Source organism: Fukomys damarensis, unplaced genomic scaffold, assembly GCF_012274545.1.
Source record: "Fukomys damarensis isolate Sample0158 unplaced genomic scaffold, DMR_v1.0_HiC HiC_scaffold_32, whole genome shotgun sequence".
NCBI classification, from domain to species: Eukaryota; Metazoa; Chordata; class Mammalia; order Rodentia; family Bathyergidae; genus Fukomys; species Fukomys damarensis.
The window spans coordinates 3,114,928-3,132,844 of NW_022900944.1; the positions used below are offsets into that span (position 1 = coordinate 3,114,928).

General features: G+C 35.4%; 1 protein-coding gene across 1 annotated transcript in view; it reads left to right on the top strand.

The window, feature by feature from the left end:
• The window catches only part of Grid2 (glutamate ionotropic receptor delta type subunit 2), a 405,281-nt gene that overhangs the window by 175,796 nt on the left and 211,568 nt on the right, over nt 1-17,917 (top strand). Inside the window, exon 7 of the mRNA XM_033757758.1 lies at nt 8,651-8,770. Coding sequence (XP_033613649.1) covers nt 8,651-8,770 — 120 coding nt within the window. The remainder of the gene's footprint in view (nt 1-8,650; nt 8,771-17,917) is intronic.

A 17,917-nucleotide genomic window follows, 5' to 3' on the forward strand; every position in this document is an offset into this window, starting at 1 on the left:
AAGCATCTTTCAAATGGAGAATAACCTGGATGTTTCTCTAGGTCCTGTTTCCTTTTTATAAAAGAATCCCTTTGATGAACATTTAGCCTCGTATCTATCAACTGAAGCACTTGAGAATTAAAATTTATTGAATATATTGGCAGGGAAAATTTTTCAACTGAGAAATGAGTAAGTCCAGCACAAATCAAGGTGTTGCCAGAATCTCCCAGCTTTATCTATGTAGAGGGCTGGCAGGTAGGAATCTAAGGGAAGTTGTTGAATATGACTTTGATCCTGCCAACTTATTAATTGGTGGTTTGGCTAGGGCCCAGGGATGTGAATATATTCATTCTTCCAAACCTTTCTTACCAAGATAGAATAATGTTTCAGGAGGTTGCATGTTTTGAGGGAGAGTATCAATAGTAAAAGAGAGACAACATAATATGTAGCTATTTCTTATGTAGCGATTTAATATCTAAAATTTTGCTGTTAGAAAATTTATAATCCAGTGGGGCAGAGTGATGCATATCTGTAATCCTAGCACTTCGGGAGGCTAACCTAGAAGGATCCCAAGTTTGAGCACAGCCTGGACGATTTAGCAATTTGGTGAGACTGTTTTGATCCCAACAATGAATGTAACTGTACTGTATCCCTAAAATGTACCAATAAACTCAATTAAAGCTGAAAAAAATAGCTTTTTAAAGGGCTGGGGGTGCAGCTCTGTCCCTATTCTTTTCTGGAAGCCAGGTGCTGATTAGGGAGGGGCTGACCTATCACTGTCTTGGTCATCAGCCCTTGATAATGAATTTAGTTAAGACACAGAGGCCATGCAGATGTGTAGGCAGAATTTATTGTGAAGGAGATGAAGAGAGAATTACACCTTCAAGTGAGAAGACAGGCACCTGTACCGAGTGGGAGCCTGGATACATTTTTATACACACTAGAATTACTGTTGAGATCTGGGAACTAGGGTAATCATGAGGCTTATCAGCACTACACTTAGAAGTTACTTAGAACTGCCTTCCTGGCCTTTTCAGATGGTCAGTGTTTCCTTGGGGGCTTTAATCATGTAAGAAACATACAAAAGATAAGCTTTCACATTAAACCAGGCCCCAGTCCAAGGCTGGAGGATCTTTCAAGAATGTTTTCCTTTCTATATCAGCAGGCTAACGTTAAGATGTCCTTGTGGGATCGCTTCGGTGTGAGACTTAACAAATGATTAGGAATATATTATACACTGAATTTTCTTTAATTAACTGGCAATGTATTCTACTTTGGGACCACCCCCTCAAAAAATCCATCAGGACCCCTAAAATCTAACTGCCTAACACCAGAACTGAAATGAAAGGAGATGTGATGTAAATGTTTTAAGTACAAAATTTTATTTTAATGAACTATTTGTATATTTTTTCCAGTAAGCTGTTACCTCACTTTTAAAAGAAATATATCAATTCTGTGCATAGAAGATGTTAAGTTTGCATGATATAGAGAACAATACAAACTTACTCTAAAAGATGCAGTTTTTTCTCCCCATTATATCACCCTTTATGGGTGTTCTGGTCCTGTTGATGCTGATGATACTGCACACACCTGGATAACTAGAGAGAAAGTTTGATGTACACACAAGAACTACAGGGAGAGCCATGAATCCCAGCAGATGCAACCTACCTTGGACAAAGCGGGAGAGTCCGGGCCTGCTAGTGACTAGTGGTGGGGCTGGGGGAAAGTTTCCAGTCACGTGGACAGCAGGCAACACTGCCTATGGGTCTCGTATAGTGTGAGGTACACTTTCTCATTAGCATGTCCAGATGTGCGGCTAAAGGAGGAAGGGAGAGTAAGGCTTAACAAGAAGGAAGCAGATACACAGCACAAATGCGGTCAGGCTCTGTATTGCCGTGCTAATATTCTGGTGATAAAATCCTTAATTACATTCACATAAACATGGCATGCCAATATTAAGGGCATGCAGTACTGACTTTACCAGTTCTGTGCTGCTGCCCAGAACACAACCAGTGAAAAAACAAGTTTCTGTCCCTGAATAGTTATATTCTGATTAGAGAGATGAACCCAAAGTTTAAATAATGATGCAGTTGACATAAATAATATAAATGTGCATCTTCCAAGATACTACTGTGATGCAGCTTTATAATTCATTAAAATTATAATTCATAACTGGCAGCATAAGATTCCCTTTTATTGTTCTTTTACTTTCAAAAATGAGAGGCTGATTCTCAGTGACTGTTTTTCTCATCACGGCAACTTCATGCTTTGGTCATCTACATGGATTTTATAGAATATTTTTGAAAAATATATAATTAAAAAATATGGAGTCTTCCCATCTATAAACATAGTATATTTGTCATTTTTTTATAACCCTCCTGAGTGATTTGTCATGTTCTGTACGCATATTTCAACTGTTACTTGTTCTTAAATTTTACAAGACCTTGTGTGTTTGTGTGTGTGTTCATGCTATGATGAATGGAATATGTTTCCACTATATTTTCAAAATTGTTATTATAGGTACTTACATCATTGACATTTAATACATTTTTTGATTGATCTGGTAAGCTTTTGAAACAAATACTGGTAGCACTGGTTCTCACTTGTTTCTTCATAGCTTATTCTCTGGTGTTTGCAAACAGATGTTGGCATCATTCTAAAAAAATTTTTGTTATCACTTTGATTTTAATCATTTGGGGTTTTTTTTAAATACTTTTCTTGGCTAACATACCAGCTTCTACTTCCAGTCCTTTATGATTTTAATGATAACTACTGCTTTAATTTAATAAAAAGTCTTAAGTAATACATTATCAGTTGTATCACAAGTATTGCATGAGGTGAGATTTAAAAAAATCGTGAGGAAAGTATACAATTTTATTTTATTATTTTTACTATTAAATTTTTATTTTTATGAAGAACTCATAAATCTTGGTCAAGCAAGGTACGATTAAGTTAATCTAAACCAATTTGATGTACAGATAACTGAGCCTCAGACAAGTTAAATAACTTAGGAAGGGTTACACAAGTAATCAGGGTTAAATATCTAATTTTTTGACCTCTAATTTGGTCTTCTTCATTCTATACCATTTATCATTTTTATTGTTCGTAGATGGGTTGGTTTTTGGTTTTTTTTTTTTTTTTTACATTCCTGTCAAAATCACTTGGCTAAAGAAAACTGTGACCATGGGAGTAAACAGCGTGTGTTAAAATTATATAAGCCATACCTAAATTTTAATACAGCTCTTTAGGGGTGATTTTTCAGTAATTTTTCAGAGGTACACTGACTTACACAAATTTTAGGAAGGAAATTTTATGGTGCATGTGATAATGTGTTGATATTACATAACCTAGAGCAAGCTTTCAAACTGTTTTAACTCAGTAAGTAAAATCCATAGAAGCTGAGCTCCTCTGGAAGGTGGGGAAGGAGTGCCAGAGACGTCCACCACCACAGTCCCTTCAGAGGGTCGTAGTTGAAAACCACTTCCCTGGAGCATCTAGAAATTAACTTAACTAGAAGAGAACTGTGTATCTTCTTCTTCATAGACAGTGGATTGGTGTCGTGCCCAGGCAGCATAGACAGCCTACTTTTAATTATAGAACTTTCACTGTGTAGCCCAAAAATGTTCGTATAAAAGTGATTAAAATACCGTTATATAATAAAAAATGATCAAGAAAATACAAAGTATAAAACATACTGAATTAACCCACACTTACCTTTGTAAGCTTTCATGGCTGGTGTGAGGGAGACAAGAGAGAGGAGGGTCATTATATACGAAGACTTTCACTGTGGCTAATACAGTGACTGCTATCTATCAGCTCAATTAAACCTTTTTCTTTTCATGGAACTTTAACAAGGAAACTATGCACTGACACTCACTTTTGCCTCCTTTTGAGGATTTCACAGAAAGGTGCCTGCAATGTGGTTAAACTGATTTATCCCTTGCACAACTGCAGCCTTTTTCGGGTGGTGATTTTCTACAAAATTTTGCACTGTTTCCCACATTTTCATGCCTCTAATCACATTTGAATTGAGCAATTCCTCTACTTTTTCTCTTTCTCTTCAAATGAGATCTTCTGAATAATGTCTTGCTGTTGGGAAAAGATCACCCATAATCCAATCCAGGAAAGAGTGGGGGGGGGACACAGGGAGAGGGAGAGAGGGAGAGGGAGAGAGAGGAAGAGGAGGAGGAGGAGAGAGGGGGGAGGAGGGGAAGGGCCAGGAGAAGAGAAGAGAGGAGAGGAAAGGAGAAGGAATGACTCAGTTGTGATCATGTGACTTTCAGCATCATGCATTACTGGTATTGAAAAACATCACTCATTTATCAAGTTAAAATTTATTGGAAACATTTGCTTATCTTACAGCACACTCACAAAACGAGTTTCTCATAGTCCAATGTTTTACTGTATAGGAAAAGATCCTTCAACCTTATAAACAGAGTGAAATAAAGTCTTAGTAAGCATTTTCCACTTTTTTCCAATATTTTTTCCATATGAATAACAAACCTTTGCCTTTAAGAAACTTATTATCTGTCTTTTGTGATAAATTATCCCCAACTTTTGGTTTTCCCTTTTTTATTTTTCTTCTCCTTGCACTCCACATTTGGTGCCCACTGGTATTTTATATCAAATGAATAGGATAAAGTCCAAACTAATGTATTTGGTATTTGTCAAAAGGTTTGCTCTGGCAGCAATGTTTCCTGTCAAATTTAGAGGACATTTGGAAATTATGTGTGTGTGTTATTCAGCCCGTCAATGTCTCATTAGCTTATTTTGTGTGGAATGTGCTGCATCACCCAGAGATAAAAAAAAATACTCCCATGTGTACTCAAAGATAATGACTAGTCATTACCACCTGACCAGCATACATTTTTGCCACAGCTCTGTTTTCAAGGTTAATCCAAGGATATGTAAAAAAACAAAACTAAACAAAAAATCTCAAAAACACTGGAGTTTTCTAAAGTGATCAGAAATCAGAGAGGTTAAATCCGGGTGAGATAAACTAGGGTTTCCCTTAGAGGGTTTATTTACTTAAAATGTCGACCTCTCCAGCATCCCTGACACCTCCATGAGGGCAGGTTTCACTGATTACCCAGCCGACAGCTCATTAAGAATATAGCATAAAGAAGATAAATTACAAAGACAAAAGGTGAACGAGGTAAGCAAAGGCTGCAGCAAACTAAATGCAAAAGTCCCTGCTTTATTGTTTTTGTACCTTGTGCTCTGTAAGTTCCCTGAGTCACTCAGTTCTGAATATTAGCTAGGGACGAAGACCTGGCCCATGGTGGCCATGTGAGTCATAATTTAGAATAAGAAATAAGAAAGCAGCAGAAGACAAGCCAGTATTGAAACATTTAAAATTTTCAGAGTATAGTATTTTTCAATATACAGTCCTTTCCTTTCCCCCACAAATAAAGTACTAAAGCAAACAGTTATGACTCTGATGTAATTAAGATATATTATTAAGGTATGTGTGACTGAGGACAACAAAAGCTCTTACAAAAAGAACCCTAGGTTTCAGTAGTTTGAATTTACATGTAGTAGAATAAACTGCATTTGCCAGCCAACCTCCTGCAGTTTTTACCTTTTGGAGATAAGTACTAATAAAATCCACTCTTCTTAACTCAATCTCCAAAACCTTGAGTGATGCTTCACAAGGGTTGGAATTTATTTTTGCAAATTGGATATGTTTCATGAATTGCAGATACAGGCAAGTGAGGAGTACAGACAAAGGGAAGAGAGTATAACACATTTAACACGGTTAGTGAGGTCCATCTTTTCCATATTGGATGTGCACATTCCATTTCCAAAGAAGGCTTTGCAGGTTGACTTTTCAAAGTAACAAGCATGTATATTAAGAAACATCTCAATTCTTATTCTAGAAAACATAAAGCTTCTGGATACTTCCAGAGAGCCACAAACCATAGGTCCTAGGCTGATTTATGACAGTAATACCTTATCCTGGTGTAGCCTGCTAAGGACTTTCTATACAAAAAGACTCTTCCTCTTAGTAAATATTACTACCCTGTGTACCTGCAGTTATAGTCCACAGGGACTTTAGACCTACTTACCCCATATACACCTAGTACATATTGTAACAAGGAGTGAACAGATCTGAGATCTGCTTTAACACTTTTCTCCCCAAGGAGTAATGAATGAGATACAACTGAGTTGATATTTACAAAAAAACTTCCATAGCCATCTAAATATTCATGCACATAATGAATTTTTGCAAAACAAATAAACTTTAAATGAAAAAAGTAATACTATGCCTGCAATTTGTAAAATCAAAAAGCCTCAAATATAAAAAAATAAAATTAAAATACAGGTAATGATGATAAGAATAGTAAATAACCTACCCATAATGAATATAAGCATTATATACTGCAAACATGTACTCATAAAAAAGTAAATAACATCTCAACATTTCAATCACTCTTCTGTATTCTTTTTTATTAAGTTTATTGGTACTTTTTAAGGATACAGTACAGTTACATTCATTATTGGGATCTTGTACCTTTAAATGACAGGTCTTGGGTCTCATTTTTTCCCCTTGTCCCTGCCCTCCCTTTACACTCTCCACCTTCCCCTATTTACAAAGAGTTTGTTTCCATTTTTTCCTTTTCTCACATTTTTTCTTTTCCCTTATTTTCTTTCCCCTCCCCTTCTGTATTCTTTACCTATAATATGCTATCATCATAATTATCATCTGATGACTAAGTATTATTATCTTTCTCATTTAACACAAGTAGAATTTCAGGCACTGAGAAATTAGGTGACAACCAGATTTGCAGAGCTAGGAGCTCTGATGCTACTGGTGCAATCCAGGAAGTGTGACCTCTTCGTTTGATTGCTACATTGAATATGAAAGGGGCACAGGCATCAAGGTCAATTTATTTTGTTATCAACAAAACTGGATAATGAAATTGATTAAAAATATAGGAGGATTAGCTAGGCGTGGTGGCGCACGCCTGTAATCCCAGCACTTGGGAGGCTGAGGCAGGAGGATCGCTGTGAGTTAGAGACCAGCCTGGGCTACATAGTGAGTTCCAGGTCAGTCTCAACTACACAGTGAGACCCTGTCTCAAAAAAAAAAAAAAAGAAAAAGAAATATATAGGAGGATTAATTTGGTTAATTATAACTACTGTGAAACGAAATGGATTAAATATTGCAAGGTATGGTTAAAGTACTGAAACATCAATCCATAATGGCTTCTTTAAATTTTTTTGTGAACCTAGCATCACATGCAAGCCCAGAAGGCATGGCGAAATAGGTGTTAGAGGATGATGGGAGCAAGTTACAAACTGAGAGAATTTCTTCTCTAAATTTATGTCATTATTAGGCCAAAATTCTTAGTCAGACAGACTTTAACTTTGAAATGACTCAGAATGTGGTGTTGATTTGCAAAGTCCGAAATGATATGAAGTCTGATAAACCAAAGTGAGAAGAGAATGGCAAACAAGAAAGAAGTCTGACCTACATTGCCATCTGTTGGGGAAACAAACATCTGTCATGTTGAATGAAAGATCCAGCTTGGAAATTCCCAGTGATTCTCAAAGCTAGCACTATCAGTAAGGAGGAAAAATGGTTTTCAAGCCTAATTTAGCTCTCTCTATATATACATATATATATATCTATATATATCTATATAGATATATATAGATATATATATATCTAGATGTATATAGATGTATACACATCTATATATATATAGATATACTTTTTTTTTAAAACAGGGTCTCAGTGTGTAGTTCAGGCTGGCCTTGAACTCATGGCAATTCTCAGCCTCCAGAGTTCTGGGATTACAGACATGCATTAGCATATTCAGCTCATATTTACAATTTTATTGTCTATTTTCTTAACTGATACATTAAAAAAAAACTAAATTTGTACATAATAATGGGGCATCTTGTGATGTTTTGCTTTAAATACTGTATAACGTTTAAATCAGGTTAAACATATCTATTTCCTCAAACATTTGTCATTTATGATAAAAACATTCAAAAGTCTTCTAGCTTTTTGAGGTACATAGTACGTTATTGTTGTGATTTGGAAAATACTTACAGAAAAGGAAACTGGATCTTCAATAATTTAAAAAACAGTGGTTTTAAGGTTTGGGGGCATAATTTTAGATCAAGGGCCAGGGATATAGCTCAGTGGTTCCGCCACCTGCCTCGCAGGGGCAAGGTCCAGAGTTAGGTTCCCAGTACCAAAAAAAAAAAAATTTTTGTTTTTAGATCAAATCTGAATGGAAAATAACAAACTATTGTATCAAAATTTGTCTCCAGAGTAGATTTAGATGCTCACCACAAGCATTTGTGTTTTAACTAATGTTTTCAGGCAAGCCACAGGCAAGGCCGCAAAACCTCTAGCCTGGAATTTAGTCTGAGCAGCAACATGTGCTGTGTCGTTGTGAGCAGTTATTAGACTCTTGGGCCTGTTTCCCTGACTGTATGGCAAGTGGTTGAGATAGGCTTAAGTGATTTCCAAGATTACTTTCAACTGTACTCTTGTTTATGTGGTTTACTTCTTTAAAATAATCTGTTAATAATTGCATACTTGAAATGTTTATTTTATAGATGGAGAGTTTCAAGGACTTCCTCTTGTTTCCTTTCTTTTTTTCTTTTTGCTTTTTTTGGAAATTTTTACAGGACTATCTGTTCTCTCTTTTAGGGTGGAGTTAATGGCTTGACTGGAGAGCTAGAATTTGGAGAAAATGGAGGTAATCCCAATGTCCATTTTGAAATTCTTGGAACCAATTATGGAGAGGAGCTTGGCAGAGGTGTCCGCAAAGTAAGCCAAGACCCACTTATAAATATGTTTTTTTATTATGCAATTTATGTTTTGTCTTGATTGCTCGCTGTGTAATGTGATTGTGGTGCACTGAAGTTCACACTGTAGTGGAAAGGCAGGGAGGGAGGCAGTGAAAGAGTGGAAATTAGGCACTGAAATGATCTTGCACAATTGCCAGAAGAATAGGGCCATAAATTCTCTCGGTCTTAGAATAGTTTAAAGGAAGAAAAAGTAATACGATGTGCACCTAGTCAACTGGTATTATCTTTTATTTATTATAATTTTCATAAAGCAGTTAATTTAATATTTATACTATGCCTAGATACTTTTTGAATAGTAACATGTACAAAAACAGAATAAGAGCTTGGATAAACTTCATATAATAGGACAGAAAGTATACTATAGAATGTGATATCATAACATTTTACCTTCTTTGCATGTCATTAATAAGCAGAAAATACTCCCGGGAAATTAGCTCTTGCTGTGTAGTACAGATCATATATAAGAAATAGGTAAGTATTGGGGGCCAGGGATTTAGCTCAGTGGTTCTGCTGCCTGCCTCACAAGTGCAAGGTCCTGAGGTCGAGTCCTGGTACCAAAAAAAAAAAAATAGGTAAGTACCAATAAAGGATATTTCATGAAATACTAGGACAATATCTTTCTGAAGGAGAAATAGAAGAACCCTTAGAAGAGTGACTTTTCTATACTTTGGATTTGCCATTTTTATATACTTTTGGTGGGGGAAACCCAAGGTAATTGAGTTAGCAGAAGAGCTTGTAACTATACACATCTAACCATATGCAGCTGACGTTAGTAGCTCACCAATAGGTGCGTGGAAGATGCAAAAAAACCTACACAAAATGAATACAGGAGCTGCTAGTATCAACAATAAAGACTTTCCAGTACATAAATTTATAGTGAGTTGAACCTATCTTTATGCGTTTTAAATTTTACTTTATAGTAAAAAATAGCAAAAATATATAAAACTGTGTAGAGCACAAGATGGTTTAGTGAATTGTTTTAAAAGAAACATGCACCACTAGGGTTGAGAAATAGGACATATTGAAAAATCTTACACACCCTCCTGTGCTTTTCTCTGATTACCTGCCACTCTAACCTCTCTTCTCATGGTATAATCTTATCATAAAAATTTTATCATAATCTGTTTATTACTTTCTAAATATAGTTTTATCACCTATGTTTGCACCTTTATTTGTTTTGCCTATATTTCAGCCTATCAATTAAGTCGGTGTTGCATGCATTATTTTTCTTGCTTCTGTTCAAAAGTATGTCTATATCATTCATCATTGATGTAGTTTATTAATTTCTGTTTTCTGATATACAAATGTGTCACAATTTAGTTTCCATTTTTACACTACTACAAGCAATGTGGTTGCAATCATTCTTGAGTATAGCCTCTTGGATATATATGCTCTTTTATTTAAACATTCTTTGTTTGTTTATTTGTTTGTTCTGTCCAGGAGTCTCATGTTCTATTCAAATCATGGATTTGTCAGACTTCTAAATTTTTTATTAATTTCTGCTGTTATAGTATAACCTTGTAGGTTCAATTTGCTTTTCTGTGATTATAGTAAAACTCTTAAAACTTTTCCTGTATTTTCTGGATGTTCAGATTTCTTTTTTAATGAGTTACCCATTCAAGTTTTTTGGCCATTTGGAGGAGAAAAATAAATTTGTTTATTTTAAGAGATAAACAGATCTAGGTAGATATAATTATTGAACACTAGTGCTTTCCTGTCTCAAGATTTTATATTCATACCTTTATAACACTTTAAATTTAGTAGAATTATTAATTTTCTACTTGATGATGATGATGATGATGATGATGATGATGATGATGATGTTTGTTTGGTACCGGGCATCGAACTTGGGACCTATCTTTTGGGATGCAAGAGGCAAAACCACTGAGTTAAGTTCCCAGCCTCTTACCTATATGATTATTGATAGTTTTTGTTACTGAAGAAATCATTTCCTGTCCTCATAGTTAAAAAAATATGTTGTCAGTTATCTTCCAACACATTTATAGTTTTGTCTTTTAGTTTGTCTTTTTTCTAGCTGGAATTTTTAATATATGGGGTGAGAAAAGAGGAAAATTTCAGGATTCAATGTAGTATCATGTTTGTTTCATTGAAATACAAAGACAATTTTGTTATAGTGATTTTCAATAACAGCTTTATAATGTGCTTTCAATAACTGCTTTCATAATCCAGATCAAATTATAGAAGATTTCTATCACCTAGAAAAATCACTGCTTTTTTAACAACAGAGATAGTTTCCTTGGTCTGGATGTTCATATAAACAGATAATGTGGTATATAGTCATTTGTATCTTCTTTCTGCCTGTATGTATTTTTATTATACATCCATATTTTTATTTAATTTGAGTTTTTTTGTTCATTTACTTTATATTCATGAATATCTTCATATTCAGTGACTATCAAAAGTTACTTTTAAAATTTTTATTTTATTTGTAATATATGCAAATAACCAATATTTTATATCCAGCTATCTTGTTTACCACTTTAATTTAAAAATCTTAGGTGAAGATTCTTGCACATTTACTAAAAATTGTTATCTTATCCACAGTTAGATTTTTATTTTTTTTGAGAGGCTGAGGTAAGAGGATCACAAGTCTGAACCCAGCCTAGGCAACTTAGCCAATTACACCTTGTCTCAAACTAAAAACTTTTTTTTTTTAAAGGGCTGATATATAGCTCAGTGTGAAGGTCTAAGATTTATCCCCCATAACCAAGAAAACATGAGCATTTTTATTTCTCCTATTGTGGTCCTATTATTTCATCTTAGGGCAATAATGAGGGAGAATGGTGGTTTTAAGCATCTTTGGATTGTTAGCAATCTCAAAGAAAAAAAATTTCAATATTATACTAAGAATATAAGTTTTTTTAATTTTCCTTTTATTAACTTTGATCAGATTACAGAAGCTCCAACTAGGCCTAGGAAATATATTATTTTTATATACAATTAATTGTATATATATTTGTTTATATAAAATTATTTGATTTGCTGTCATCCTGCTTAAAGTTTTTACACTGATATTTATGGTAAGGGCTGCCTGACCTTCTTTTTGTCAGATTTGGATGCAAAGGTTATGCTGACCTAATCTAGATGAGCTAATAATGTGAACATCTAGAACAGTGGTGGTGAACCTATGGCATATGGTGCTGCAGCTGGCTGTTTGTTATCACTGAAAATGCTAAAAGGTTCGCCATCTCTGACCTAGAGCCATGCCCAGTATATCAACAGATGCAGTTGGTTGTCTTTAATAAGAAAAATCTCAGTAGAATGGCAATACCATATTTTTAAATAGCAACAATAGAAAAGTAAAAAGAAGGATGAAGAAAACAGGTGATAATTAACTAGTTTTGCAAAGATGAAAGGGAGAATTCTTAGAACAGAAGAGACTGGAGAATATTTGAACACTCACAGCCCAAGCCAGAGGGAGGCAGAAATGAAGAATGTTTAGCACTGATATAAACCCATTAAAAAAAAGAAAATTAAATCCAGAATTAGGTGGAATTATTAATGTTAAGCATAGTGGATGTCATTTTCCAGAATGACGAAAGAGGGGGAAGGAGAGAACGCTACGTTTAGAAGCAAGTGTTCATGTTTCGTGTTAAGAGGCTAACAGAATAGTTTGAAAATAAATTGTTCTCTCTTGGAGAAGCGGGAAGTAAGATTATCTTCTAAGACAGAAAGGACGTAAGAAGACCTTGGAGATAATGAAGCAGGAGGTTTGAAAATAGTTTCTAAAAGTTTGGAAATGATATCTGTGGTAAACAGGAGAGATCTGACTAAAAGGATCTGGAAAAATTGCCAAGTGGGGCTGTTGGCTCCTGGGAGGTTGAAGGAAAGATCTCACTGTAGCAATGACGTGCATGGTTGTGCACGTCTGTCCAGCGTTCAGGCTGTTCACGTCTGTTCGGCTGCCTGGGTGAGTTCGGACTAACAGGCCTGGCCTTTCTCGGGTTCTTTTTGTTTTCTTTGGGTTTTGAGAATGGTTGAAGTGTTAGAGGATTACATCTAAATGGGATACACATAGCTGTGAAGACATGAAGAGTCTCACCAGCGCCACCGATGGCTCAGGAGGTTAGCGCATGGGTCTGTCTGCACATTAGCGAGGCATGAGGAAGTTTCAGAGCCAGAAGAGCTGTGTTTGGGAAAAGGGTGGATTGATTTTCCGTGAGGGTGAGGGTGGCAGAAGAGACTAACGTGTTCAGTGTTACCCTAAGATTAGCATAGTTGCTTCATTCTGCCCTGAATTCTGAGCCTGTGACTTGTTATCTCTACTATTAAGGTGACAGTGATACACAGATATCAAATTATCTATTTTAACCTTAAGAAATATTAAATGATTCCTGCAATTATTTATGTTTTTTTCCTCAAGTTCCCCAAAAGGACTGAAGTACTCCTATGAGCTAGCATTCTGCATGTAAAAGGTCCTAATATTTCTGCAAAATATTTATTCTATGGTGCTTTTTATATTATCGATATGCAATTTTTGTGTGTTGTTTAAAATAATTTAAACATTTGCAACTTAAAAATATTCATCTTTGTAGCTTAAATGTTTTTCTGCAATTTTAATTAACACCCAAATTTATAAAATTCCTAATCTAGCCTTCAAATAATCGTAAGAGTAATGTGAATTATCTTGTGAATTACCAGCTCTGTTTATAAAGGGGACAATTCTTTCACATGGGTCTCAAGACATTACTATTGCTTTCAAAGGTGCTTACCAAGGGAAAATATTGCCATGCAAATAATTACAGTATAAATGTTCTATATTTGTATCTAAAATTAAAAAAGATTTGACTTGCGGTTTCTCCATACCCTAAAAAAAGTGGATGGCTTTGCAACAGATGAGCTGTCACACTGTCAGTGTTTCCTCTGCTGCCAGTGTCTACGTAAACACAATGCCTGGAGCCTTGTCTCCCCAAGCAGGGACACCATCAGGTCTCTTAAGCTGCGCAGAGTTTTGTCTGTTCAGGATTTGACCAACAATTCACAGTCCTAAATTTTGCACTAGTCTCTGCTTGCATTAGGTGGATGAAGGTTTCATTTTTCTGAATTGGGTGAGAAAACTAAAAGTGTGATTTAATTTTCACAGGTGTGGACCAAAACGAAGAACTTTTATCCTTTAATATTTTTACATATTCTTTCAGTTTGATATAAGGTGTTTCATTCAAAATGGTATATTAATGGTATATTAAATGGTATAAAGTGGTATAGCTCAATATGCTATATTCTAGAGATTAATTCAGATGAAACTCAGAGACAACTATTGAAATCATCAAGATGCTCTATATCCTTAAACTCTGTGTAAGAATATGCTTGCTCCTGAGTCCTTTCATCACAATGCAGAATTTCTAAGAAAAGATTAACTTTGTCAATAATCATCTAAAACCAAAATAACATAAGACGATATAAAAAGCAAAGATTAAATTCAGTGACTTTACCTTTAAAGAATCAAAATGCCTTTTTCAGAAGAGGAATATTTTATTGCAGCTTTTTTTCTTGTCTGAATTTTCTTTGTTTTGTTCAGTTTACCAATGCTGCTCACATTTTATTGTGAGGACTGAGTTCCAGCATTAAAATTTAATACCCCAGACTTAATGTCTTTGAAGTTTATCACCAACAGAAAAATAAGGCTAGGAAAAATAGATTAAAGCTAGTTTCAGAACCAATTTTAATTGCATAGTAATGCCTAGTATCTTCATAAAACTGTTTTCTCATAAGTTGATGAAATAAAATGGTACAGCGGAGATATTTTAGCTGCTAGGTGCAATGACTTCTCAGATGGATTTGGCATCTTTACTCAGGTTCTTCAATATTAAATTCACAAATGTAAAAATCCACAGCTTTGTACTTTTGGGCAAACTTAATGTACTGTTTTTCAAAGGGTATTACACAGATTATCATTGGTCCATTTTAAATGAACTGCAATCTTACTGCCTTAAACTCAGTGAAAAGAGAGAAAAATCTTGCCCTCAAATGGCTGACCATAAAATACGTAACTGATATTCTTCAGCATTTATTTGTATTGCCATTCTAAACTATCTCTAACACCTTCTACTTTTGCATACAACCTGCTTCGTGTTTCCTAGTACCACTTCTTTGCAAAACTAATATTATATGTGTGTATATAATTATATATCACCATCCACACATTTATATGTAATGTGTTTTATTTTTATACTGTATTTTCCACTGCAACTCCATGAGATGATTTCATTTGTTCCATGCTCTGCCACCGTGCATGGTATAAATTAGTTGTTAGTTAAGTGCTCAGTGAACGGACTGTATACAGTGAACTCAGATGTATACAGACATTGGCATCGGCCAGACTCTTCACTGCTTATATACACACAATAGCTGTGCTTTGCCCTTATTCAAATTAAAAGTGACATGTATATGGACACAGGTGAATTGTTGACATGGCACTTTAAAGTATGAGTGTGTGATTAGACTTTTTTTCATCTTTCTAGCCTCAGTGATGAGCAGAGTTGGGCACTGAGCCACCAAAGACACAATTAAAGAGATGTAACGATTATTTAGTAAGATATACATGTAAGCTGTTTGCAAGATTTCATAGAAAATAGGGAAATTGTGAGTAGTTAGATTGACTATTCTAAGCAAAGTGAAAGGACTCTTAACACTATATGCTCATGCTGAATATTGGTATTTATAATTCAAGATTCTCTTCTAAGCAGGCAGGGCTTAATGTGTTTTAATGGGAAAAGTGCATGGCCTTTGTTCTCATGCACCATCATTGCAGTTGTGATGGGGTCACTTACTTCATGTGTAATTTTAAGACATCTAAACAAAGTGAGTTTTAATTCCTTCACCTGTAATAATACCTAACATTTAGGATTACTGTAATGGCTAAGTGAAATTATGTTTGTAAATTACACATCGAGGGATAGTTAAAAAGAGTCTGTTTGCAGATGGACAGTAATTTATGTGATTCATTTTCAATCCAGGACAAGAAACACAAAGTCTAGTTGCTATTCTGACAAGAAATTGCTATGTGAAGTTGGGAAAGTAATTTCATTTTAGGTGTAAGACAGAACATTATACAACACTATAACAGTGGTTTTTGTTTTGTTTAATGCCTTTGCTGACTGCATAATTCTACACACTACTCAAAGCTTGGAAGTATAGTGTGCATGGTTATATGGAGCCAGTCTTGGTGGCACACATCTGTAATCCCACCTACTCTGGAGGCTGAGGCAGGAAGATCTCAAATTCAAGGCCAACCTGAGCAACTTAGCAAGACGCTGTTTCAAAATAAAATAAAATTTAAAAGGATTTTAGCCAGTGGTAAAGCTCTTGCTTAGTATGCACAAGGCCTTGCCTTCAATCCTTTGCCCCCACAATGATACAGTTACTTAAAAAACTAATAGCAGAGAAGCTGGTGGTTTAAAAAAATAAAGCCTGCATAAACTCAAGCCTTATACATTAAGCCTGGAATTGGAAAATTTGCCATCTTTATTTACTCTCACATTTCTGATGATGAATTTATGTCTTCAAAGGCTTTTATAATAGATAGGATTTATAAAATGCTGTGAACTAAAAAGCATTTATTTTTCCCCATTTTCCTTTGTATATATTGTACAATAACAATAAATTGAACTCCATCACTCTTTATTTGTATGTCTTCAAGAAACTACTTTGTACCTCATTCATGTGATTTTCAATCTAATGCTTTATATAATTTCCATTCAGTTGGACTCTAGAAATTACTGATCCTGTAAAGAAACTATACCCCCCAAAGACATACTGTGAAGCAGATCATTTCTGTTTATAAACAGCCAAATGTGCTGATATTTGTGATTACTTGGACTTTCTAGCAGATTTAGCTGCTGCTTGGACAGAGATCAATTTTGAGTAAGTCCTTCTTCAGGTAAGTGGCATTCACTGCCTCTTGGGAAGAGCAGGAACTATCTCTAATGACGGGATGATGCTGACATCTCCAAACAGGCCTGAGATACTTGGTAGAGTACAATTCTGAGTTTTTGGAGGAAACAAAACAGGTGTTCTGGAGGGACCACAAAGCCTGGATTTTTGCTGAGCGCCATTGTTAATTGTCAGCTTGACCTGGTCGAGGGGTGCTCAAATCTCTGATAAAACATCAATCTGGGTATATCTGATAAGCCCCAGGAATCATGGTTTAACTGAACTTGCCATGCCATAAATGCCACTGTAGTATAAATTATTCTGTTGTGAGTTTCCAACTCACATGGATAAATGGCTCACTTTTTGACCCTTCTTGCCACATCTGTACATCATGCAGTCCATTTGAAATAAAATCTGAATTAAAATTCAGTCAAAACAATGATCCCTTATCAACGAAGTCCCATATGAACAACTGTGTGTTAATTCTACATTTTCTTAATCTAAATTTTGTTAATGATTGTTGCCCTGCCAATGGGTCCTGGACAATAATTAGTATTGTGGCTGCTGGTACTAGGAATGAGACTGTTCAGTGTGGGGTAAGCACAAGCACAGACACTATACTGGTGAATTTGAGCTGGTCTGGAGTTTCCTTGGTATCGTGTGTGTGCGCGTGTGTGTGTGTGTGTGTGTTTCAAAACTTGAGGTGAACCAGAGCGCACTGGGGCCCATGTTGGTGCTACTCAGTAGGCTGGGAAGAACATTAAACTTTGATTCCTATGCATCCCATGGAGTCTTGAAGAGACCCCAGCAAAGCCTCCATACGTTGACTGCCGGTGACACTATGGATTCTTGGGGTCTCGACATAAGCACACACATCTATAAACATTCCCTGAGACTGTGTAGAAATAGTGGCTACTTTCCTTCCAAGGAGTGTTCCTTTTTAAAAAGTGGTAAAATAAAATAATCCATAACAAGTATATAATTCAGGGTTCTTCAGAAAAACAAAATTATAGCCTCCATACGTTGACTGCCGGTGACACTATGGATTCTTGGGGTCTCGACATAAGCACACACATCTATAAACATTCCCTGAGACTGTGTAGAAATAGTGGCTACTTTCCTTCCAAGGAGTGTTCCTTTTTAAAAAGTGGTAAAATAAAATAATCCATAACAAGTATATAATTCAGGGTTCTTCAGAAAAACAAAATTATAT